This window comes from Panulirus ornatus, chromosome 21 (assembly GCF_036320965.1).
Source record: "Panulirus ornatus isolate Po-2019 chromosome 21, ASM3632096v1, whole genome shotgun sequence".
Lineage (NCBI taxonomy): Eukaryota > Metazoa > Arthropoda > Malacostraca > Decapoda > Palinuridae > Panulirus > Panulirus ornatus.
The window spans coordinates 10,348,882-10,373,881 of NC_092244.1; the positions used below are offsets into that span (position 1 = coordinate 10,348,882).

The 25,000-nt window shown below is 44.1% G+C and overlaps 1 protein-coding gene across 1 annotated transcript in view; it reads left to right on the forward strand.

Annotated features, from left to right (window-relative positions):
• Window positions 1–25,000, forward strand: part of LOC139756350 (B-cell receptor CD22-like) — a 245,926-nt gene that overhangs the window by 175,807 nt on the left and 45,119 nt on the right. The window contains exon 5 of the mRNA XM_071675716.1: window positions 21,782–21,911. Within this exon, the coding sequence (XP_071531817.1) occupies window positions 21,782–21,911 (130 nt within the window). The remainder of the gene's footprint in view (window positions 1–21,781; window positions 21,912–25,000) is intronic.

A 25,000-nucleotide genomic window follows, 5' to 3' on the forward strand; every position in this document is an offset into this window, starting at 1 on the left:
GTGTTCTCTGACATCGCCGGAACAAAAAGATGTGTCCAAAGGATCTGGATTGAAGGGAACGAACGCCATTAAGCGTCCGGAAAGTAATTTGCTCGCGAGAGTAATTTTCCTCCCCCCCCCCCACTGAAAGTAATTTGCTCATGGGTCGCACGTAACTCTAAGCGATGACCTTCGCCTCTTCCCTCCCTGCCCCGTGCCTGAGGATGGCCGATAACGTGCGTCCCGCCCGGGCTGCTTTTGTTCACGTTCTGTAAAGCTTCATTCGGTCTGGAATTCGATCCTTTACGGCAGATACACAGACATGGTTTTGTTTCGGATGCGCTCCACAAGGGTGGATGGGGTCGGAATTACCTCGCGAAACGTTTCACATGACGCGTGAGGCCACCTGCTGGAAATCCAGACAGAGGCTGCGAGGTGTCCTTCGAACCGAGGAGAAATTAGCCAATATTAGATCGTATACATTGCAGGTTCAGGGATCCTTAAGGCGAGCAAACTCCTCCTTTTGAGTAATTTTATTGTGCTTTACATTTCTCACTCATCATTTTTCACACTCTACACCTTCCCTCTGTTTCGTATCATCTCGCTATCTTGTTACCTGTCGTGGCAAGACATGAACTAACACCGATGCCCATCGAAAACCAGCACTCTTGACCAACTTTAGATTTTATAGCAGACCACGACTCCGTGAGAAAGAGAAGCAAGGTTTCAATGGCGAGAACCCCTCGGGACACGCGCCTCCCATGAACTGAGAGCAGTGCACTCCACCTTATCTCGCCTTAACGTCCGCGAACCAAAGCCTGGAAGAAGAACGACCCACATCATCAGGGTAACGCCCCTGCTCCGTGGTGGCAGGAAGGCCGCCCAGTCACTATTGTTTACAAGCATATGGGGAAAGAGGGAGGGGGGTGTCATCATTCGTCCCCCTGGCGCTGGAGACAGTGCAAAAGAGCTGAAGGTCAGACACATGTATCATTCACGATCTGGTAAGGTCGCGGATGCGGTACTGACTTTCTCTCTCTCTCTCTCTCTCTCTCTCTCTCTCTCTCTCTCTCTCTCTCTCTCTCTCTCTCCATCGCCTGATGGGGGGAAGTGTGTGTGTCAGGGAGGTGGAGGAGGAGGAGGCGGTGGTGGTGGTAGAGATGGTGGTGATTGTTTGATATTTACCTTCCGCCTGACCTTTTCAGATTCGTCCTCACCCTTCCCCGTCTCTCTCTCTCTCTCTCTCTCTCTCTCTCTCTCTCTCTCTCTCTCTCTCTCTCTCTCTCTCTCTCTCTCTCTCCACGCCGGGCAGCCCGTGTCATATCGTTGTTTGGCAGGATGCGAGACTGCGGCTGAATATCTCAGAACCCGTTTCCACTAGGCTGGCCAGTGTGGCTCACTCTTTAAGAAGCAGGCTCTCACGTTTGTATGTTGCAAGCCCCTCTGTTGACCGCGTACGAGCAGAGAGACAGTCATTCTTCATTAGTTAACGATTCAATTTCAGCACTGCTCGTCAATAATGATTTTACTGCGCGTTTTACATAATGATTTTTTTTCCACAAAGACGAGAGTAGATTTTTTTTTTTTTTTGCGCAAATGGGTTTCGTTATATCTTAACCTGTAGTGTTATTTCTGCTTTTTCTTCTGCGATAGAGCGACAGAGTAAGGTAATTCTACGTACACCTATTTATCTATAGATACATTATTTACAGATACATAATGTTGTTGTCATTCACCATCCCCTCCCTGTACCCAGCCAGGGACTCAAAATACTCACGTGAGTATTGTGTGAGAAGGTTTCTACAATCCTCACGTGAATATTGTGAGAGAAGATTTTTAAAATCCTAACGTGAGTATTGTGAGAGAAGATTTCTTAAATACTCACGTGAATATTGTGAGAGAAGATTTCTAACTTTAGGTTGTCATCGGCTCCTGTTAGTAACTTGCTTTGAAGTTCCTCCCCGCAACTTGTCCTAGCGTTTCCCCCTCGTAACTCGATCGTAAAGTTCCCGTTTGATTTTCCGTAACCTACCATTGAGTTCTCCCCCCCCCCCCACCAACCTTCTCGTAATCTACCATAAACCCACTTTCGTAATTTACCACAAAGTGTCTGCTTGTTGTAACTCACCGGAAATTCAACGTCGTAACTCTTTTAAAGTTTCTATTGTAACTTTTAAAAGTTATCCCCCCCCCCCTCTCCTAACTTGCCATAAAGTCGATGTTCGTAACTTAAAACCTTAAAGTTTCAGTCGTAACTCACCATAAACACTGTATTAGCGCTTGGCGATCTCACACCTTTTGGAACACATCCGCAACACAGCAACTGTGCCTCCACCGCAACACAAGACCCGGCCGAACGGTGCGTACGTACCATGGGCTATTTCAAGGAGTTCGGAGGAGTTTTGTGTTGCCCGCTCTGACCACCAGGGCGGGCAGGGGGTGGTGGGGGGAGAGAGGAAAAAAGGAAGGAAACGATAAAGAACATGTAAGGTGAGGCTACAGCAAACCAGCTGGCTGGGGAACCGCTCGTTTTCTTTTATCTCTTTGAGGCGAGTAATTACGTATGGCTTCAACTCAGCCAAATTGTTTCCAAGGGAAAAAACAAAAACAAAAAACAAGAAGAACGTTAACGGAAAGAAGGATAGAGTGCAAGAGCATCGCTTTCCCGTTTTCCTTCTGTGGTTACCTTTTAGGTGAGAGGGATATCTTAGGTATGTTGCGTTGCTGGCTCCACCAGACTGGAGGTTTTACACCCAGTGTAATCTCCCATTCGGAGTTACTTTGTTCTCTGCCTTACTCTCGCTTCATAACAAATACAGAATCACCGGAGATAGAAAATGACATCTGTTCTACACTCCAGTTATACGCATTCACACCAACCCAGCAAATGTATAGTTATAAGAAGGTACGATGTATAATGATTATCCCCATGAGTATATCTGTTCCTTCAATTAACTATCTTAAGTCTATCTGTGCCTCCAGTCAGCCACCAAAGTATATCTGTGCCATCAGTTAACTACTCAAGCATATCTGTGCCTTCGCCCACCCACCCACCCACCAAGGTATGTTTGCGTGGCTTCAAAGTATATATATATATATATATATATATATATATATATATATATATATATATATATATATATATATATATATATATATATATACGTCAGAATTATTTAAGACGATGATCATTAGATTTTTTCTTAGGGTGTCATTTTTTTTTTTTTTTCATGTTGGGACACATTCTAAACATTAGTACACATTTATTTGTATTAAAAACAAATTGCTTCTCATTTGATCGCGTCATTTAGATAACTGTTGGTGAACATTTAATTACGTCTCCGCCATAAAATTTGGGTTCTAATTTGATCTCTTTTAATGACGAAAGTTAGGCTCTCAATTGATTGCGTAAAGAAAAATATAAAGAGGGAAGAGGGTGAGAAATTTAGTCTCCATTTTATCTCGCGATGAGAAACAAGAAAGGCAGGAATTTAATCTTGTGTACACAGAAAATATCACTGCCTAAAAAGAAAAAAAACTGGCCAATTTTTTCCCTCCTACTTTTTGTCCGGCTCCTTTGAATAAACAGACAACAGCAGCGGCGTCTAATTTCACTTCGTGGAAGACCTTCAATTGAAACTCGACGCTAAGAGGTTAAGGAGGGAGGGAGTCGAAGCCACGGTTCTTAAAGCACCGGCAAGAACACCACCAAATGACTCTCTAGGAGTGAGGGAGGAATATTGGCTTTCCCCACCAGAGGGTCAGTGAGGGAAAAGAACCGCCTCGGTGTATAAGTGAAGGAAATTCTCGATATAGACGGAAACATTAGAGAGAGAGAGAGAGAGAGAGAGAGAGAGAGAGAGAGAGAGAGAGAGAGAGAGAGAGAGAGAGAGAGAAGAGGAAGAGGAGGAAAAGGTGGAGTGGAGTGGCACCTGATATCAGACTTCGTGTTTCTGTCTCCTCTGGACCGATGACGACAGTTGAATTCGAGAGAGAGAGAGAGAGAGAGAGAGAGAGAGAGAGAGATGCATAGCAGCAGGCGCCTTCCCCCGGAGGAAAACAAGAGACCGTGACCAGAAGCTCGGTTAAGAAGGAACAAAAATGATAAGTTTGGAAGACTGTTAAGGAGTACCGACTGGGTTTAACGTAGCTCAGGCCGGTGGACGGTCGGGTATAAAGTAAAACGGATGAGACAAGCGAACGCCGGCAGTTTACAAGGGATTAAGCCAGTTTAATGGCTTTCTAGAAAGTTTAGGAGACGGACACACGAGTGTACAGCTTTATGCCCGTTCTGCGGTAATAGTTGATATCACACACACACACACACACACACACACAGAAGGTCATTTCCCTGACGATTGAGGAAATGAATACGTTAAAGATCCATCATTTGTTTAATGGCTCTGCCAGACACATTTTTCTCCCTACTTCCCCGGTGGAAGAGAAGTGATAGAATAACTTCAGCGTGGGAGGAACATGTCACACGAAAAAAATAAGAAAAAGAAGGGGGTCATTCAGGCTCCAGTGAACGCTGGGTGTGGTGGACTGCGTTCATAACTGCGTTTAATCATGTTTGCATTAAATCTAGGAAACATGCATTACAGCCACTCTCGAGGCCAGGCTGAACGTGCGATGCTTTTTGCTAATTGTAAAATGTTTGATAGCCTTTTTGTCTGCAAAATCTCTCTCTCTCTCTCTCTCTCTCTCTCTCTCTCTCTCTCTCTCTCTCTCTCTCTCTCTCTCTCTCTCTCTCTCTCTCTCTCTCAGACCCATACTGCTTAATCAGACATGGCATTTGCTTTTATTGCGTCCACAAAAAAAGGAAAAAAAAAAGTGGATATCTACAGGTGTAGCTATAATCAGATTTTGATAATGTGTTAAGTTTGGGGAATATGAATATCTGGTGTGGTCTATGAATTCATAACAACTTCTGTGATGGAATTCTTGCATTCATCTTAATTGGAAAGTGCACACACACACACACACACACACACACACACACACACATATATATATATATATATATATATATATATATATATATATATATATATATGTGTGTGTGTGTGTGTGTGTGTGGAAATTACACTTGAAGACTGAGAGGAATTGATCACACAGCTCGTTTTTCATTGAAGTATGGTCGGTAAATTTAACATGAAGGTGAATGCCATTAAGAACTGAATGGCTGGCTCCCCCCTGGCCACAAGTCTCTGGGTCTTCTGGTTTAATTAGAGTTGTACGGTGTTCAAGAGCAGGGTTCCCTCACATACCACGTTTTCTTCTTTTTTTTAAGCCTTCGGAGCCATTGTTATTCTCGGTCATTCTTTTTCATTGTTGTCCGATGGAGGTTTGAGCCGGTCGGAAATGCGCATTTGCTATAGTCCTGTGCTGGTGGCTTGACCCTCCGAGGTGCCTACCCCTTTTCCATGGGTACCGAGGCCACTTTTCCAGCCTTCCCATCAAGTGGGAGAGGCGCCATAATCCTCCTCCTCCCCCCCTTCCCTTCATGTCCAGTGGGCATCTATGTACAAGCAGGTCTCATAAATGAGGAATGCTGTTGTAAGCAAGCCTTATTAATGAGGACTCACATAGGAAGCCAGTCCCATAAATCTCCCGCGTGTGGTGGTCGTCTCGTATATATGACACCTCACAGCAAGCAGGTCACATTTAAGGACGTCTTGAGAAACGTGTCAGAAAGAAAAAATAGAAGTGTGAAATGTTGTGTGATGAAGAGGGGAAGAGGGTCTTTTATACCACCGGGAGGGGTTGGTCTTTTATACCTCCTTACGAGGGTCGTCGTGGTGTTGTTTTCGTAGTTCGATTCTTTAAATATGTAATTACGAATCGTTCACTTGAGATATAAAGGCCTCACGAACAGCGTTGAATTGTTGGATAGGAAAAAGACCAGGGGGGGGGGGATTCTGATGTAGATATGCACGAAAGCAAATTCTTTGTGATGAAAGGAAAAAAAATGGGAGAGTGAAACAAGAAAATGAGGGTGGGATGACCACTGAGCGGGACGACCATAATGCGGGACGACCAGGGTGATCCCTTAGGGCCTGGCCCTTGTGGCTAAGTGGTCGTTACCTTGTAACAATCAGACTGCCTGGGAGGGGAAAAAAAATATTCTTTCTTGTCCCAGGATAACACGGGTACGTGACCAGTGAAATGGCGTCGAGTTACACACGACGACTGTTGGCTTTAAGTTTCTGTATTGTATGCAGTTAACCTCTTGAAGACGACCTTACGAGACACTCGAGTATGATTAGACTGGCCTCTGACCTGACTCAAAAGGGTCGTGTCAGAGGTCAAGCCATCATGCCCAAGGGTCACATGGTCGTACTCCAGAGTCGTACCGTCGTCCTCAAGGGGTCCTACCGTCGTCCTCAAGGGGTCCTACTGTCGTCCTCAAGGGGTCCTACCGTCGTCCTCAAGGGGTCCTGCCGTCATCCTCAAGGGGTCCTACCGTCGTCCTCAAGGGGTCCTACCGTCGTCCTCAAGGGGTCCTACCGTCGTCCTCAAGGGGTCCTGCCGTCGTCCTCGAGGGGTCCTACCGTCGTCCTCAAGGGGTCCTACCGTCGTCCTCAAGGGGTCCTGCCGTCGTCCTCGAGGGGTCCTACCGTCGTCCTCAAGGGGTCCTACCGTCGTCCTCAAGGGGTCCTGCCGTCGTCCTCGAGGGGTCCTACCGTCGTCCTCAAGGGGTCCTGCCGTCGTCCTCAAGGGGTCCTGCCGTCGTCCTCGAGGGGTCCTGCCGTCGTCCTCGAGGGGTCCTACCGTCGTCCTCAAGGGGTCCTGCCGTCGTCCTCGAGGGGTCCTACCGTCGTCCTCAAGGGGTCCTGCCGTCGTCCTCAAGGGGTCCTACCGTCGTCCTCAAGGGGTCCTACCGCGTCATATGCTAACCTTGAGTCCTCTGAGATGAAGATGTGATCAGTGGGATTTCCTTTCGCCGCCTCGTGTCGCCGATGGAAAGATACACCGGAATGGAAAAAAAAAAAAATACATTTCTACGATGCGGGAAGAAATTGATGGTCACACCCTGCAACCCTCGTAGAACTCAGGCCTCATTGTTAATTGTGTGTGTGTGTGTGTGTGTGTGTGAATGAGTTCATTATAGTTAATTATATGCATATCTAACGGAGGGTTCTGAAAGGCGCACGGCGAACGAGAAGGGACTGAGAGAGAGAGAGAGAGAGAGAGAGAGAGAGAGAGAGAGAGAGAGAGAGAGAGAGAGAGAGAGAGAGAGAGAAGGGGGGGGGGGAGGGCGGGTGTGGTATCGGTGACAAAAGAGAGATATACACGACAGGCAGACAGATAAATGGACGGGGAAGTGATGAATATCGATTGGATTCAGGATCCGACCTCAGTGGTGTTGGGACACACACATACACAGAGCAGAAGGCAGGATTCAAAACGTCATAAACTGAACATTTCAGGTGTGGTTTGGTCGGTCAGTAGAGAGTGTGTACGGACGTCGATAGGCCCTTACGCCCAGGAGCATGTGTTTTGCCGGACGCGTGTCATGATGGTCTACAGTTGGGTTTGTGTGACCTCGTAGAAGCCTTGTGTGATTACATTTTGTCATTGTGTGATTACATTTTGGGTTATTTTGTGATTACATTTTGTCATTGTGTGATTACATTTTGAGTTATTTTGTGATTACATTTTGTCATTGTATGATTACATTTTGTCATTGTGTGATTACATTTTGTGTCATTGTGTGATTACATTTCATGTCATTGTGTGATTACATTTTGAGTCATTGTGTGATTGATTACCTTATATGATAACATTTTGTGTCATTGTGTCATTACTTCTCATGTCATTGTGTGATTACCTTATGTGATTACATTTTGTGTCATGGTGATTACCTTGTGTGATTACTGTTCGTGTGTCACGGGGACAGGGTTTTACGTGCGTGTTATCCCGTCTCTCAACCTTGCAAATACGAATCAGAAATCAGCCTTCTTCATGCATTTATATGCACAGCCTTAGCTTTCACAAGGTAACCCCATCTATCGACCAGCACGAGAGATAAAGATGAACAGCTCAACGGGGCGGCTGGCTGTGAACCGGCTGTGCCTCTTCCTCCTCCCCCGTCCGGGATTCGAACCCGAGCCCGTTTGAATGGAGAATCATCAACGCTAAACCCCTATAAGATTTGGCGGATGGTGAAGTAATTCTCTTCTCTCTCTCTCTCTCTCTCTCTCTCTCTCTCTCTCTCTCTCTCTCTCTCTCTCTCTCTCTCTCTCTCTCTCTCTCTCAGCCCAGTTTCCATATCAAGCCAAAAGGTGTTTTCCAGCAGGAGTGACCCCGTGCCATCGCCAGCAACCGGCGTCGCTTGGGGTGGGTTAATGATTCACCGTATCTCTTCTTACCACAACCAGCACCTGCATGCATCAGCCACCTCCCCCCCCCCACACACACACACACACACATCCCAGCCGAGTACAGGAGGAGAGAAATCAACGCGTGTCCCCACATTAGCGTACGGTCAGCGAGTGATGTCATCAGCGTACGGTCTCATTTGGAGAGCGACTCATCGAGCCAGTCTTCCCGGCGATGGCATTCATCAGCGAACGTTGTTCATCAGCGAACGTTGTTCATCAGCGAACGTTGTTCATCAGCGAACGTTGTTCATCAGCGAATCACTCATCGCCGACACTCATCGGCCAAGCTCATTCAAGTCTGGACATCAGCGATCATCAGTTGCCACTGCGCTCTTCCGCAATCCCCTTCTCATCATCCTCATCATCATCATTATCATTATCCCATTACCAATAGGAGAAAATGGGAAGGGGATAAAAAGAATTCCAATTCCCCATATTACAGTGTTAATCGGGTCACCCAGGCTTTTCGTGGCTGCCAAGGAAGGTTTATATATATATATATATATATATATATATACATATATATATATATATATATATATATATGTATGTATGTATATTCCTATGAATCCACGGGGAAATTGAAACACGATAAGTTCCCAAGTGCACTTTCGCGTAGTAATCACATCATCAGGGCGAGAGACAAGAGAGAAATTTGATATACATCGAAGAAACGAAGCTAGGACGCCATTTGGTAAACATATATATATATATATATATATATATATATATATATATATATATATATATATATATATATATATATATGAGAGCGTCTGCCGAGCAAACAGGATGAGAAATCTTTCCGTGTGTCAGATATCACCTGGACCTTGACGTTATAAAACTCCCATACTTCATAAGGCTCACGTAATTTATCGCACACTGGGCGAAGATCGTCAAAGGCGGACATTTCAAATTTTTCCAACGTCGTCTTCGACCTAATTGCCTCAACATATATCCTCCATTATTTTTTTTTTTTTCTTTTACTCATGGCCAACTCGGAGGAGAGAATGTTGTAAATACAAACATGGTGGATGTAGTGGCACTTGATAGGCAAATGTTATTCAGATGGAATTTATACTGTGCATCTAGCATGGGAAAATATGTTTTAAACCCAGGAGACATGTCATTAGACAAATTAAAATCCCAGGGCTCTCTCTCTCTCTCTCTCTCTCTCTCTCTCTCTCTCTCTCTCTCTCTCTCTCTCTCTCTCTCTCTCTCTCTCTCTCTCTCTCTCTCTCTCCCCACACACACATCTTCGCGACGCACATCCGTCTCACGACGTCGTCTCACCCCCGCTCTGCCTTACCCTCCCTCATTCAGACGTATTGTTTCCCCATGTCTTCCTCCCTCTCACCCCATTTCGCTCACTCACCCACACGAGCAAGGGCATGCGTCTCGCATCGGCTTGCAAAGAATGAATACTGAGAAGTGTTTTGTGTGATATATATATATATATATATATATATATATATATATATATATATATGTGTGTGTGTGTGTGTGTGTGTGTGTGTAAGCTCTGAGTTTGGCCACTATTACCCCCTTGAGCATGACGGCATGATCCTTGAGTACGATCCTTGAGTTCGACTGTATGATCCTTGAACACACCGTTACGTCCATTGAGCACGCCGGTACGACCCTTGAACACGACTGTACGACCCTTGAGCACGACTGTACGACTCTTGAGCATGACGGGTCAGATCATCACACCGAGGGGTCGTACATATGTGTTCAAGTGTCGTACGGTCGCGCTGTAGTTAACCGAATTTTTGGTGGTCAAAAAAAAAATCATCATACAGTAGACAGTAGAATTACCTTAGATTTTTTCCACATTTCATTTATTTTCTGTATAACATTAGCTTCAATGTGTCAAGTTCCTTTTTTGAGGAGTTTAAGTAAGATTTATAATACTGTAATCTTTTGTATTATCCTTGTGTATTACTCTCTTAAAAGTACTTTGAGAAGTGAATATCATGACAGACGAAGACATTTTCTTCCATAAACAGAGAAATATTTTATATCCATTGTGCAAAGAAAGAACAAAATAATTTACTAATTTGCATCTTAACTTGGGAAACTTCTGTCCATATATATAACTCTGTCTTGACTGAAACTCCGTTCTCAAGTTCGAAATGCTTCTTTTACAGCGTATAAAAGACAGCCATGCGGATCTCCGTGAGAAAAATGTTTGTTCTTTGTTTTAAATGTTCCAGTTTCAGTTTATCCCCCTCCCCCGGCTGGACTGTGGCATTAGATATGTACGTATTGTGAAAAGTTTGTCCTTCGCGCTCTGTATCTTCAACAATTGACACGTTCTTGAATTGGATCTTATTTTGCGTTTCAAAAACCCTATATAGAGAGATCTTCATAACGAAGTTGTTCTTGTATTCGTATCAGTACGGTATGGAAAGGCAGTTACTGCTGCGATAACACTGCGTTGGCCAGCACGATATTAAAAGGAATAGTTTATTGGTCGTAAAAAAAAAAGGAGAGTGATTATTATGACAAAAACAGGAAAGCCTTTTTTTATGTTTGAGATATGTAAAAGCCTCTGGCTTTATGACTCTTAATAACCCATTAAGTCGAACGAAATACAGATGGATCGTAAAAGTGAATTATGGTCTAAAGAATTCTTACATTATCTTAGTTTAGTTATTTAGATAATTATTTGTTTACCGATGAGGAAATATCCCATAGACAAGTAAAGCTGCGTATTTGACCTGTAAGTAATTTCTACAGACACTGTTTCTCCACATGTTTGATGATAGTTATGCAGGTACATATATACATCCCATCTACTGATAGACATCAACTTGAGGCGATTGAGTAATCTTGTGTATGTATAGGCAGGTGCGTGTATGTACGTGAGTATGTATATGTGTTGTCGACAACGTGTGTTATAGCATATACCGCGTATTGACGAATATAGCAAGACAATTATGGTAGGACATCCCCCCAAACACTCTTATAAGGCCCTCGTAAATCTCCTTTTTGCATGTTAAAAGCCAGTTACAGGAGCTGGGAATTCCATGCAGATATTGGCTCTCACCACGACATGGTGGTATCCGGCAACATGCACAACTGTGTAAGGTCATTAGGAAAGAGAAGGGCAAATCTCTCCGCAAGGCGTAGAAGCTGTAGGTTTCTGTCGAGTAGCTGTGACTCCCTGTAGGTTTCTATCGAGTAGCTGTGACTCCCTGTAGGTTTCTATCGAATTGCTGTGGCTCCCTGTAGGTTTCTATCGAGTAGCTGTGACTCCCTGTAGGTTTCTGTCGAGTAGCTGTGACTCCCTGTAGGTTTCTATCGAGTAGCTGTGGCTCCCTGTAGGTTTCTATCGAATTGCTGTGGCTCCCTGTAGGTTTCTATCGAGTAGCTGTGGCTCCCTGTAGGTTTCTATCGAGTAGCTGTGGCTCCCTGTAGGTTTCTATCGAGTAGCTGTGACTCCTTGTAGGTTTCTATCGAGTAGCTGCGACTCCCAGTAGGTTTCTGTCGAGTAGCTGCGACTCCCAGTAGGTTTCTGTCAGTTCTTTGACTGTCTATAGGTTTTTAGCGAATCTTTGTGACCACCCATAGGGTTTTTGTTGGTTCACTGTAGATTTCTGGTCGACTTGCTGTGTTTGTCTGCAGGTTTCTTTCATATGAACTCGGTGTGTTTGCCACTGTATAGTCGTCTCCAGTATTCTCCTAGTGTTTTGGATAAGTTTTTATGATCTCAGGATACATGGTCATGAGGTATACCTAAAGATAATGTAAAGAAAAGAGAAGGGAATAAGATGTATTAGACATGTATTTTTTATGTAAGTCGCAGTAACTAGAATAGGAATAAATGTTGAACTGAGAATTTAAGACCGTATTGGTATTCATCATTTATGTTAGGGATGGATTGTTTCAGAAATGAGACTTACGAATTCGGATATATGGGAATGAGGAACGGATTGAATATCTTTGCTTTGATAAATCTGATTGTCATTTCAGCTTATCATGGCATGCCTTCGAAGCTGATGAAGAACAGATGAGAAAGAAAAAGCAAGTTGAAAGGAAAGAAAGATGAATTGATTATGATAGGATGTAGATACTGGGGGATAAAGAGGATTGGTAAATGAAATTGCAGTGGATAAATTTCATTAACCTTTCTGCATTCAATTAGGCAAAGTGAAAGGTTGAATATCTCAAATAGATTGGCAAAAAAAAAAAAAGCATGGAGACTGATAAAAAGGATATATTGAACTGATCATAACAGTCGGTAGGAAAAGGGGTAAAGCATTTTCTACTTGTAACAAGGGAGAATAGACTACAAGAACACAGTACCAACATCAGACAAGGTCAGACATCTTGATAGTGGAATGAGGACAGTTTCCTTCCTCGAATGGAGAAGAATACAAGAACAGGAAAGAGAGAGAGAGGAAAACAAATGCTTTGGACAAACGGCAAAAGGAAGTTGACAGCAAGCGGAAGGGATTACAAGGAATCTCGAGAAAGTGATGGAGTCAGCAGGAGAGGAAAGATTATATTAGAGAGGCAGGCCAGCCAAGGAGCCGAGGGAGACAATCTCCCAGCAAACTTCAGAGATAGACACAACCTCTTGGGTGAGAAAACAACAAATTTATCTCAAAACTTTGATGAGTCGCCCTCCATCCAAGCACAAAGATCAGCAGCTCCAATATTTTTTTCTTCTTTTCCTTCTTTTTTTTTCTGTGATATATATATATATATATATATACCCATTTCCTGCCGTGGTGAAACTTTGATGGCATAACTCTTATGTAAGAGAGAGAGAGAAAAAAAAAAAACTAAGAAGAAAAAAATAAGGCTAATGCCTCAAATTTTTCTGATGTTGCCAAGGGCCTTGGACTATCTTTTTTTCTTTCCAAGATTCTTGAAGTTCACGATTTTATGGTTTAACGGACTTTGATGCTCTCCTGGACTGTCCTACTCCTGCAGACTTTGAGAACTTCCTGGGGCGTAAGGCTCTCGCAAGTTTATTTGGATTTTGGAACCATGATCCATATTCATGCCAGATTAAAACCTTCATGAACCTTTTTTTGGCCAAAAGTTGTGTGTTTTCCCCCGCACGAAACGGAATATTTGCCTTGTTCATAACCACTTCCAGTGCTTTCAAGCACCGGCGCTCCCATCCGGAATCATGTTCCATTCTACAACAACGATTCCTTTCCCAAGATTAAGATTCCATCTTGATAAAGGATGCCATCTAGGCCACGTCCCGTTCCAGCGCATTCGAGGACCAGGATGCCTTCCAGAACTGCGATGACTGCTTGGATGATGCTGCGTTCCAGCAGTGACTCTCCTTGATATTCTGTTTCCGCCCTCCTGGAAAACAAAGTTTTTCAGTATCATTATATGCGTTCTTAGTCCATGACGCCTCCTTGGTTGCGGATTCAGTGCTCAGCCACAATACTTTCCAAGAGACCTTTCTGAGAATTGACATCCTCCTTGGAAGGCTTTCTATTGTCGTAACATTTTTTGAAGGCCATATTTAACTGTGAGTCTTTGTGATTACTACGGCGGGGGAAAAAGAAATATCCGGCCATAACGAAATGTAAAATCGGCCTCAGACTCTATTTGATATATATATATATATATATATATATATATATATATATATATATATATATATATATATATATAATATATATATATATATATATATATATATATATTCATGTATATATATACCTCCATGAGAGAGCTGCCTTTATTCTTTGGAACGGACTTTTTCCTTGCGCCGATTTACCGAATTTCTGCATTTTGTGATACATGCCTGGAATCACCATCTCTTTTGAATGAAGTCAGAAGGAAAATGAAACGAGAAAAGATTTCATCTAAAACAAACGTAACTTTCAGGATGTACATCCTGTGCAGGAGTTCTGGAATAAAAGTTACTGCAAGAACAAACATCACTCAAAGAATAGAATTCCATCTTGGAACAGCTTTCCCCTTGAAACAGTTGTCTTTCGTGGAAGTATTACACCCTTTATCCCCTCTGTAACAGTTATCCGTCGTGGAACACTTTCTTTCCTGGAACAGTTTTCTTTTCTGGAGTTTTTATGCTTTTTGGAGCGTCCATCGTTCATGGCAAGAACCCATCCCTTCGAACAACCCCACTTCTTGCAAGAACCATTCCTTTCCTTGAACAACCGCTGTTCAAAGAGGAGCCATGTTCTCTGGAACAGCCACCGTCCTTGCAAGAACCATCTCCCTCTGGAACACCCACTTGTAGAAACCATCTTCCCTCAGCACAGTCACCGTCCTTGCAACAACCATCTGGATCATCTGTCGTCCTTTGGAAAAACCATTTGGAACAACCATTGTCTTTGGAAGAACCCCCTCCTGGGACAGCCACCGTCCTTGCAAGAATCATCCGAAACATCCATCATCATCCATGGAAGAACCCTCTCCTGGGACAGCCACCGTCCTTGCAAGAATCATCCGGAACATCCATCATCATCATCCATTGAAGAACCCTCTCCTGGAACTGCCACCGTCCTTGCAAGAGCCATCTTCTCCCAGGAGCAACCACCGTCCTTACAGCAATCGCCCTCCTGGAAGAATACAATCTGCACCAATGCCAACGAATATTCCACACTTCTGCAGGGTTCTTGCACCGCCGGTGTTTCCAGGTGTGCTTCCAGCCTCATCATGACGAACCTCTTGTCACAAGCCGCCTTTATCGCCTTGTTCCAAGCCTTGCCATGGCATCCCCCCTCATCCTCTGGGGGGTAATTCCAGCACCTGCAGAATGTCTGCAGAGGCGTTGCGTCTACAGCATCTGCAAGATTCTTGACCATTATTGTCTTGTGGGATAGCATTATGACTACCGCAGGGATATCAGGGCTGTGTCCATAAAGTATATTAAATTGTTTGGAAATACAGGAAATTGTAATCTTTTTCTTCAAAGAAAAGTTGTAATTAGAAATGAGAAACGTCTTTCACACACACACACACACACACACACACACACACACACACACACACACACACACACACACACACACACACACACACACACAGTTACACACACACACACGCATGTATATATATATATATATATATATATATATATATATATATATATATATATATATATATATATATATATATATATGAACAAAGGTTGGTAAAACTTTCATGCAATGACGGAAGGGAATTCCGAACAGTAAGAGAGAACGTTTTTCCGCTCCTCACGGGGAACTTAACTGTAATAAAAAAAACCCTGGCGATAGGGAGGAGCTTTAGAGGCAATAAAACAGGGGTTTATAGCTGGAAAAAATCGTCTCAGGGCAGACATAAATGTGATCCAAGAAGCTTGTAAGGAAATCTCGAAGTGATTAGCATTAAAAGCGAAGATTTTTTTTTTTTTCTTCTTTTTTTTTCATCGAGGTTCCTTTGTAAGACGTGGGTGGAATACAGAATCTTCAGATGACGATGGAGGTTATTTTGTGCACCAGTAAAGATCACTCACACGGTAGAACCTACAGTGAACTGATTTGTTAACTGTAGAATTTAGGGTTTGCGGAGTGGAAAATTCTTATTGATGCCTTCTCTCTACGTAATACTCTCATCTCTGGCAGAACTGAAGACCATTGTGACACTTCCTCGTTCCTGCTTTGAAGATTCGGCAAAAGCCAGTCAGCAACCAGGCCTCCAGTTGGTCGGCTCCTCCATGATGTACCAACTCAACTTTGACTCACGAGGAGAGTTTGATCTCGTCCTCTTGAGATATTCAAGTGTCTTTCCACGCCTGAAGGCTTCCAGGAAAGAAATAGAATGCGTATGAAGGTGATGGAATGTACTAGGGACTCCGACGTGGTTAACACGTTGTTGCTACTTTTAAGGACGATGGTACGGTACAACTACTACTGGGTATGATGGGCGTGACCTTCGACCTGAACCCTTAATGGCCAGGTCATAATGCTGAGAGGTCGTAATCCCCTCATTAAGAGATTTCTTATTAATCCTATATACTATTTGTAATGATATTAGTGTATATATATATATATATATATATATATATATATATATATATATATATATATGTATATATTTCATACTATTCGCCTTTTCCCGCATTAGCGAGGTAGCGTTAAGAACAGAGGACTGGGCCTCTGAGGGAATATCCTCACATGGCCTCCTTCTCTGTTTCTTCTTACATACATACATACATACATACATACATACATACATACATACATACATACATACATACATACACACACACACACACACACACACACACACACACACACACACCTGTTTATACTGCACGGGGAGGGAATTTCACACAGTGCGTGTTAATAGAGCCATTCAGTTTTAGATAGATGTAGATTATCTGTGACAAACACTTGGACAACAGCTGTAGGCAAAGGGGTTAAACAAGGCAGATTGGTCCGCTGATATCTGTAGGAAAACACTCCGCCTGGCTCTCGTAACTGTAATTTTCTTTGATGGCCTTCGTGTTTAGCACAAGGAAGACACGCCACTAAACATGGTTACATATGTTTCTCCTTTCGTAGAAAAAAACTTATTTGTTATGGCAGCGTCCTGACAGATCCAAAAGATTTTACGGCTTCTGATCAATCAAGGTGTCTCATGAAATTCGTACATTGCAAATGATACGATAAAGTTGTGATATGAGATTTAAGAGAGGGCAAAAAATGTAAAGTCAGTTAATATACACACAGATTTTTAGGGGGTAATTGTGACATATATCTGTATGATCTGGCTTGATAACTAGCTATTGATACATTGATAACTGGAAATTGATAGACATTAAATCATACACGTTGCACAATGGGAATGCTGGATAATATTTTATCTCACTTTCCCGCATTTTTTTTTTTTTTTTTTTTTTTTTTTTTTTTTTTTTTAGAGTTGGTTAATCGCAGATAAAACAGTGTCTGGTACAGACGTGTATTCGAGATAATGAATGAGCGAATCAATCAGTGTAAAAACTAAATTATTTTCATGAATTTCAAGTTAACAAAAATGTAACGACGTTGGAAATAAAGAGAAATGTGATTATGCAGAAAAAAGTATATACAGCAATAAGAAAAAATTTGAAAAAAGTTAAGGTTCGTGGAAAAAACCCACATCAGTACAGTTTCCTACCTTATTACTCATTATGCAGGAATTTATGGAAAGTCTTTTTATTTTGCTCTAAAAATGTTCAGAATTCGTAATGTTTTTCTTTTTTAGTGGGGAGGGTAGCGAATGGAACAGCATCCAGAGCTTCCGCCCATCCTGGCTCACATTTAGAACTTAAAATCGGATGCATTTCGCTGCTTGCAGTCTTCGCATTTTTAATGTATGGCATTTATCGTATTGGAAAAGGAAGGTGCAGCCCGGGGAAATGCGAGACCGATGAAGAATGGAAAGGATGGAATGATGGAGGCCTTTGAGGTATTGTGTCCTGAATATTCAGGAGGGTGAGGAGCCTGCATGGGATAGAATGAATTGTATCGATTCGGTATATTCGGGTTAATGTTGTGTCAGTGGGAGGAAACATATATAAACTTTATCCCAGTGGTGGGGTGCGGGCTTTTTTTTTTTTTTTTTTTATCCCCTCGTTGTCCGATGGTTAGCGTACCGACCTGCCATGCGGTAGGACTGGGTTCGAATCCTCGGCGCCCATAGGTAAATTGTTATATATATATATATATATATATATATATATATATATATATATATATATATATATATATATGTGTGTGTGTGTGTGTGTGTGTGTGTGTGCGTGCGTGCGTGCGTGAAAGGTCTTTTGGTTTGGTGGTTATAACTTTGGTGGCCCAAACGACTCTTTGGACGGCCAGGAGGTCTTAAGCCCACCACACGTGCCTCGCAAGTGTGGCTCATTGCGTCAATTTTCGCGTCGGGCAGATTAACGTCAGTTCCTCCCGAACGCATATCCTCTCTCTCTCTCTCTCTCTCTCTCTCTCTCTCTCTCTCTCTCTCTCTCTCTCTCTCTCTCTCTCTCTCTCTCTCTCTCTCTCTCTCTCTCAACCCACCAGCAGATTCTACGTGGCGGGTTCTCTGCTCGCGCGCTTCCAAGACTGGCGAATACTTCAGAGGGACTTCCAGATTCCATGAAATATTTGGTTGACCTACGTCATTGTTCCCGGAACTGTCGCTGCCGGGGCGCCTCTGGAATCCCCACGAGCGAAATTCATTTACGTTGTTTTATGTCTTATTGTGAGGGAAATATATAAGGAGAGGATCTGTGTGTGTGTGTGTGTGTGTGTGTGTGTGTGTGTGTAACAGTCATCTGGGCTGGAAACTGGAATGAGAAAGTATTGCAAATTGATTACGTATGATTCAGACTTTCTTTTTGATTTCGGTGACTGGACTTTCTGTATTTCTCACTGTTTCTCTCAGTCATGGTTTTTTTTTTTTTCATATTTTCTATCCTGGTTTAGAGCAGGGCTGCTTGTGGTCGGCTTTTGTTCTAGCTGGTCGTTTAATCCTCTGAGCAAGATGGGACGATCCTTGAGCAGGATGGGACGATCCTTGAGCAAGATGGGACGATCCTTGAGCAAGATGGGACGATCCTTGAGCAGGATGGGACGATCCTTGAGCAAGATGGGACGATCCTTGAGCAGGATGGGACGATCCTTGAACAAGATGGGGACGATCCTTTGAACAAGATAGGACGATCCTTGAACAAGATGGGACGATCCTTGAACAAGATGGGACGATCCTTGAGCAAGATGGAACGATCCTTTGAGCAAGATGGGACGATCCTTTGAGCAAGATGGGACGATCCTTGAGCAAGATGGGACGATCCTTGAGCAAGATGGAACGATCCTTGAACAAGATGGGACGATCCTTGAACAAGATGGGACGATCCTTGAGCAAGATGGGACAATCCTTGAGCAAGATGGGACGATCCTTTGAGCAAGATGGGACGATCCTTTGAGCAAGATGGGACGATCCTTGAGCAAGATGGGACGATCCTTGAACAAGATGGGACGATCCTTGAGCAAGATGGGACGATCCTTGAGCAAGATGGGACGATCCTTTGAGCAAGATGGGACGATCCTTGAGCAAGATGGGACGATCCTTGAGCACGACGGTACGACCCTTGAATGCGACGATGATGCAACCCTTAGTTAACACCATCATTCCCAAGGGTCATATAGTCGTGCTCAGGGGGGGGGGTCGTACCGTCGTGTACAAAGGGTAGTACAGTTGTGCACACAGGGTAGTACAGTCGTGTACGCTTCGCTCTCAGCTACCCTGTTCCATCCTTGATCTTCATGTCAGTTTCGTAGTGCAGTTAACCCGGTTAATTTCCACTGTCACCTGAACATACTCTGAATTACCATGTTATTCACTGTACGTTATCATACACGCAACTGCACTAAGCGTATCATAGAACCTCATTTGCATATCATGTATATCTCTCTCACCAGCCTATGCGTGCGTATATACGCAGTACCTTACATTCATTTAACTTCAACGTTTAGTTTGCGCACCTGTGGTAAACGTGTTATTTCTAGTTTTGATGTGGCTAGATGATGTGCCTCAATATGCATAGGGCGTAAGCGACGTCTTGCGTATTAATTCTGGCGTATTAAGGGGGCATTATGCGTGCAGACGAGCAGTTGACGAATCATAAGTGGGGATTAATTACTCGGAAGTGGAGGAGGAGGAAGAGGAGGAGGAAGGTAGGTTAAGGGGATAATGAGGAACGTGCCTCTTGGGTCACAGTGTTGGAGGAGGACGAGAGAGAGAGAGAGAGAGAGAGAGAGAGAGAGAGAGAGAGAGAGAGAGAGAGAGAGAGAGAGAGAGAGAGAGTACATGCCTACGGGTACTTACGAAGAGAGATGTAGCAGAGTCAGAGCTGGCAATATAGATAGATAGTTAGATAGATAGATAAAAAGATAGAAAGAGTTTAGAGGAGAGAGAGAGAGAGAGAGAGAGAGAGAGAGAGAGAGAGAGAGGAGTACATACCTATGGGTACCTACGAAGAGAGCTATAGCAGAGTCAGAGCTGGCAATATAGATAGATAAAAAGATGGAAAGAGTTTAGAGGAGAGAGAGAGAGTGGCGTCCGTATGTATGTGTGCTTTGTGTATGTGGCATGCGTGTATGCTTACACGTGCACATCCTGACGTATGAGCACTCGAGCGCCATCTCGGCTAAGTGTACGGAAGCATAGCTTTACCTTCGCATGTCGCAGACACATACATGTGCAGGGCAGGTCCTCCCTCCCTCGCCCAGCCCAGCCGAGCTCGCTTCTGCCTCGCCGGCGACGCTACGTACCTCTCTCTCTCTCTCTCTCTCTCTCTCTCTCTCTCTCTCTCTCTCTCTCTCTCTCTCTCTCTCTCTCTCATGCACGTGAACACTCAGTTGGCGGTCGCATCCAACCGTTGCCGTAAAGAACGTTTTCCCGTTGCAGGAGACGCGAGCTTTTATCTCTCTCTCTCTCTCTCTCTCTCTCTCTCTCTCTCTCTCTCTCTCTCTCTCTCTCTCTCTCTCTCTCTCTGTTTTATGAGCGCAGAGATAGTCAGTCTTATCTTCCCTTGTGTCCGTATGTTGTACACATTTATTCTTCCTTTTGATCACATATGTACGGTTGTATATGTGTGATGATATGTGCACAGTATGTGCGTGTGGTTTATTTACCCACTAATTTGTGTGTGTGTGCGCATGTGTTTGACCTTCACTGTAGGATCGGGTCAAAGGTCGCGGTAATACAGCCACGGGTCGTAAAACCCGTCGTGCCCAAGAGGACAACGATGGGTCATGCGAGGGTCGACCTACGTAGATTAATTCGACAATAGAAAACGAGAGTTGTAACATCTGTTCCAGAAGAACGGCCCGGTCAATAACACGAACCATCTCGCCCTTATGTCTACGTCTAATTCCCCGGCACACGTAACTCTCCCGAGGCAATGTGACCCCAGGGGTTTGAAAGGTCAAGGCCCAGCACAGAGCGTCACGAGAACTGAGCCTTTGGCACAGGTTCGTATCGTGTATAGATCTGGTAGTGTGACCCCGCGAGACCCAGCGCCTTTGACCGTCGATCGTAAAGTGATCTTTTATCGTTTCTTTTTACGATGTATATATAATTTGGAGCTTAATGTTCTCCGATCACAATCCTCATTAATTTTGTTGGAATATATATATATATATATATATATATATATATATATATATATATATATATATATATATATATATATATATATATATATATATTGATAGCCTTCTAGATTAGAGCATTGATTTTTGATTTGGAAGTATTTAATATTATGATTATACGATTAGTCTTAATCTCTCTCCATGAATTTGAGTCTGCCAACCTTCTTTTTCTCTCTTTGATTTTTTTTTTTTTTTTGCCTTTAGTTGTATAACGTGTGCTGAACCCGTGCGTCTGTCTCTCTCCCTGACCAGGCCCTCTGGTGGCGGTGACGGTGGCGCGGGGCGACACAGCAAGGCTCCCCTGCAGGTACCCGAGACATCCAGGTGACACCGTTAGTCTGGTACTCTGGTACCTCAACCACACCTCCAGGCCGTTCCTCAGGTATGTGACCCTGTTCCCTGGTACCTGAATCGCATCCCCAGGTCTGTCCTCAGGTAGGTTGGCCTCTCCTGGACTTCCTCAGTCCTTCGTCAGTTAGGTGACCTGCCCTTCAGGTACCTCTTTCGCACTTCCAGACCCTCCCTCCTTCAGGTGAGTGGCCTCTCCTTGTGGTACAATTACTACTTCCCTCAGATGGGCTGCTCCCTAGGTGGAGGACCTCCCGTACTGGAGACTCGGTCATTATACAGGTGAAAAGTGTGACGGATGACTCCTCAGGTAAGTGATTCAACAGGTAGGAGAACTTGCTCCACAAACGCAGAACTTCACAGATGTGGCGTTCATTCGGAGAGGGACGGAGAGAGAGAGAGAGAGAGAGAGAGAGAGAGAGAGAGAGAGAGAGAGAGAGAGAGAGAGCGCTTACTTATTCACGAGTTCTCACGACGAGTTTTTGCGGAAGGGCAGGGAGATTGTTCTTGCGCTTACAGCCGGAGGTTATATAGTTGCGAAGATAGGAGTCGCGTGAGTTCGTATTGTCAGGTGTTTTGAGTGACATGGAGAAATTATACGTTAGCCAACTGGAAGCCATAAGCCTGCTTGTGTGTGAGATGGAGGGGGAAAAAAGACAATGGAGTGGATCTTGACAGGCACTACGTAAGTGTTGGCTCACCGCGCAGCTGTGACGAACCTTCCCGAAACCGAGGCGATTAATACTGGTTATATACCTTGCTGGTCGTTGGCTACCTACCACACACACACACACACACACACACACACACACACACACACACACACACAAATTCTTTTCAGCACAGTGCACCAGCATAAGCAAGAACGAGTTAGAATGTGAAAGCTATACTACGTGCCGCATCCACAGAAAATAAATGCTTTTCGTTATCTATATTTCCAAGCGCGCTGACCAGCAGGAGCCAGAGCGCGAGCATGATAGGGATGATATTGGAAGACCCCCGTCCATAACCCGGGCATTGTTCATGGTATTAAACTTGGGGTACACAAGTATTATTAAAAAATGTTGAAGGCTGCAGCAACTCGACACTTTCTCATTAACCCGAGCGATAAAGCTTAATATCTGGATCAATAAAGATCAATAACTTTTGTACGAAGCCAATAGGAAGGCGGGTAAAGTTGCCGAAGATCAGTTACCGGATTTAATTAGTTTTGGATGCAGTTTGAACAAGTGATTGTATGTCCCGTTCGAGGCGATTACCGGCACAGGAAGGAATGGCGTTGTTGCAGACTAGAAGGAGGGAGGCGAAATTTGATGAAGGAGGGAGCGGTATTAAGGGAGGAGGGAAGGAAGAGGGAGTGGAAATAGAGGGAATGGATCATTAGAGAGGCGTTGCTGAAGAGACGGGAGGAGAGGAAGGGTTAAGATGAAACTTATCGGGAACCACTGATCATAATAGACCAGTGGTACAGAAGACAACACTGGGCAAGAGGTCTTCAGCAGAGGGTAGGGGTTTCAGGGAGCAAGTGTGTGTGTGTATAAAGTGATCATCGTCCGAACTTCCATTTGGTAACGACATACCCTCGTAAACCAACCATACTCGAGCCATCTTGGTAACGAGTCTGCCCACCCCGGCGTTGCAAGCCGCCCTGAAATTAAGTCTTACTTCAGACGTTCGCGTAAAGTTAATACCACGAAAAGAAAAGTACATCTCCCAGTCGAAAATCGGGGAACACAAAATATAAGAGGCCGCATAAGAACAGTATTTAAAACCAGTAGTTTTATGACGCGTTCATAGAATACCATTACGATGCACACATCTAAGGCCAATAACGTTGTGATTCAGGCCCATCCGACTCTGAGAACTTATGACAGAATCAGATATATACTGGTACCAGCAACACTACGGCTCTGCACAACCCAAGAACAAGAACCTAAGTGTACTTCCTTCCTCCATTAGAGCTATCTCGTTCTGCTCTCAGGCCCTCGCTCCGTTTTCTATCCGGGGGTTCGTTTCTGTTATCGAGAAATTAGTTTTTCAGTTCCAGACAAACTTTCTCGTTGAGATAATGGTACAATTGATCGTCTTAGTTACTGCTGACTTGAATTAGGCCTCCAGTTTTGTCTTGCTACTCGCCTCGACAATTCGAACTCTCGAGAACGACGGTACGACCTTTGAGCTCGACGGGACGACCCTTGAGCACGACGGTACGACCCTTGAGCACGACGGTACGGTCCTGGAAGACGATGGTACGATCCCTCGCCTACGACTGTACGATCCCTTGATCACAACGGTACGGTCCATGAGCACGACGGCTCGACCCTATGGTACGACGGCCTGGCCTCTGACGTGCCAAGCTAATCGTACCCAAGGGTCGTACCGTCGTGCTCAAGGGTCGTACCATCATGTTTAAGGGTCTTACCGTCGTGTTCAAGGGTCGCAGCGTCGTTCTCAAGGGTCGTACCGTCGTGCTCAAGGGTCGTACCGTCGTGCTCAAGGGTTCTTAAACTAACCAGCTTAAAACTAAGTTAAACCCCATTTGCTGTAACAGCAAGACAACCCCCCTTACTGAAATGTTTGTAAGGTACGTGACGAAGCTCAGAGAAAGATACACACACTCTCTCTCTCTCTCTCTCTCTCTCTCTCTCTCTCTCTCTCTCTCTCTCTCTCTCTCTCTCTCTCTCTCTCTCTCTCTCTCTCTCTCTCTCGCCAGCCATGCTTAGTGGCAAGATCTGGTCGTAGACACTCCTCGGTAGGTAGTTTAGTACTCCTTCTAATGTCGCACATCTACCAGCCATTTAGGGTAGATAGGCTAGTTCCCCCCAATATTCCTTAAAGCGCGCCAGACACACACATTAACTTGGTGCTGTGCTGTGTGGCCACGTCAGGATGCCCCTAATCACCATCTGTTACCAATCTCATGGTGATATACCGTGGTGGTCTGTTGTGTAATACCGCTCTTCATCTCGTGTCTCAGGAAGAAGCGATTTTTCGTGCGTATGTATTCGCCAAGTCGACTTCAGGGTCGATTATCCATTCACAAGAGTTGAAAACATAGGTCTTATGCCCTTTGTAAAGGTTCCTGCAAATGTCTTATTGAAGAGGGTGCTATATATATATATC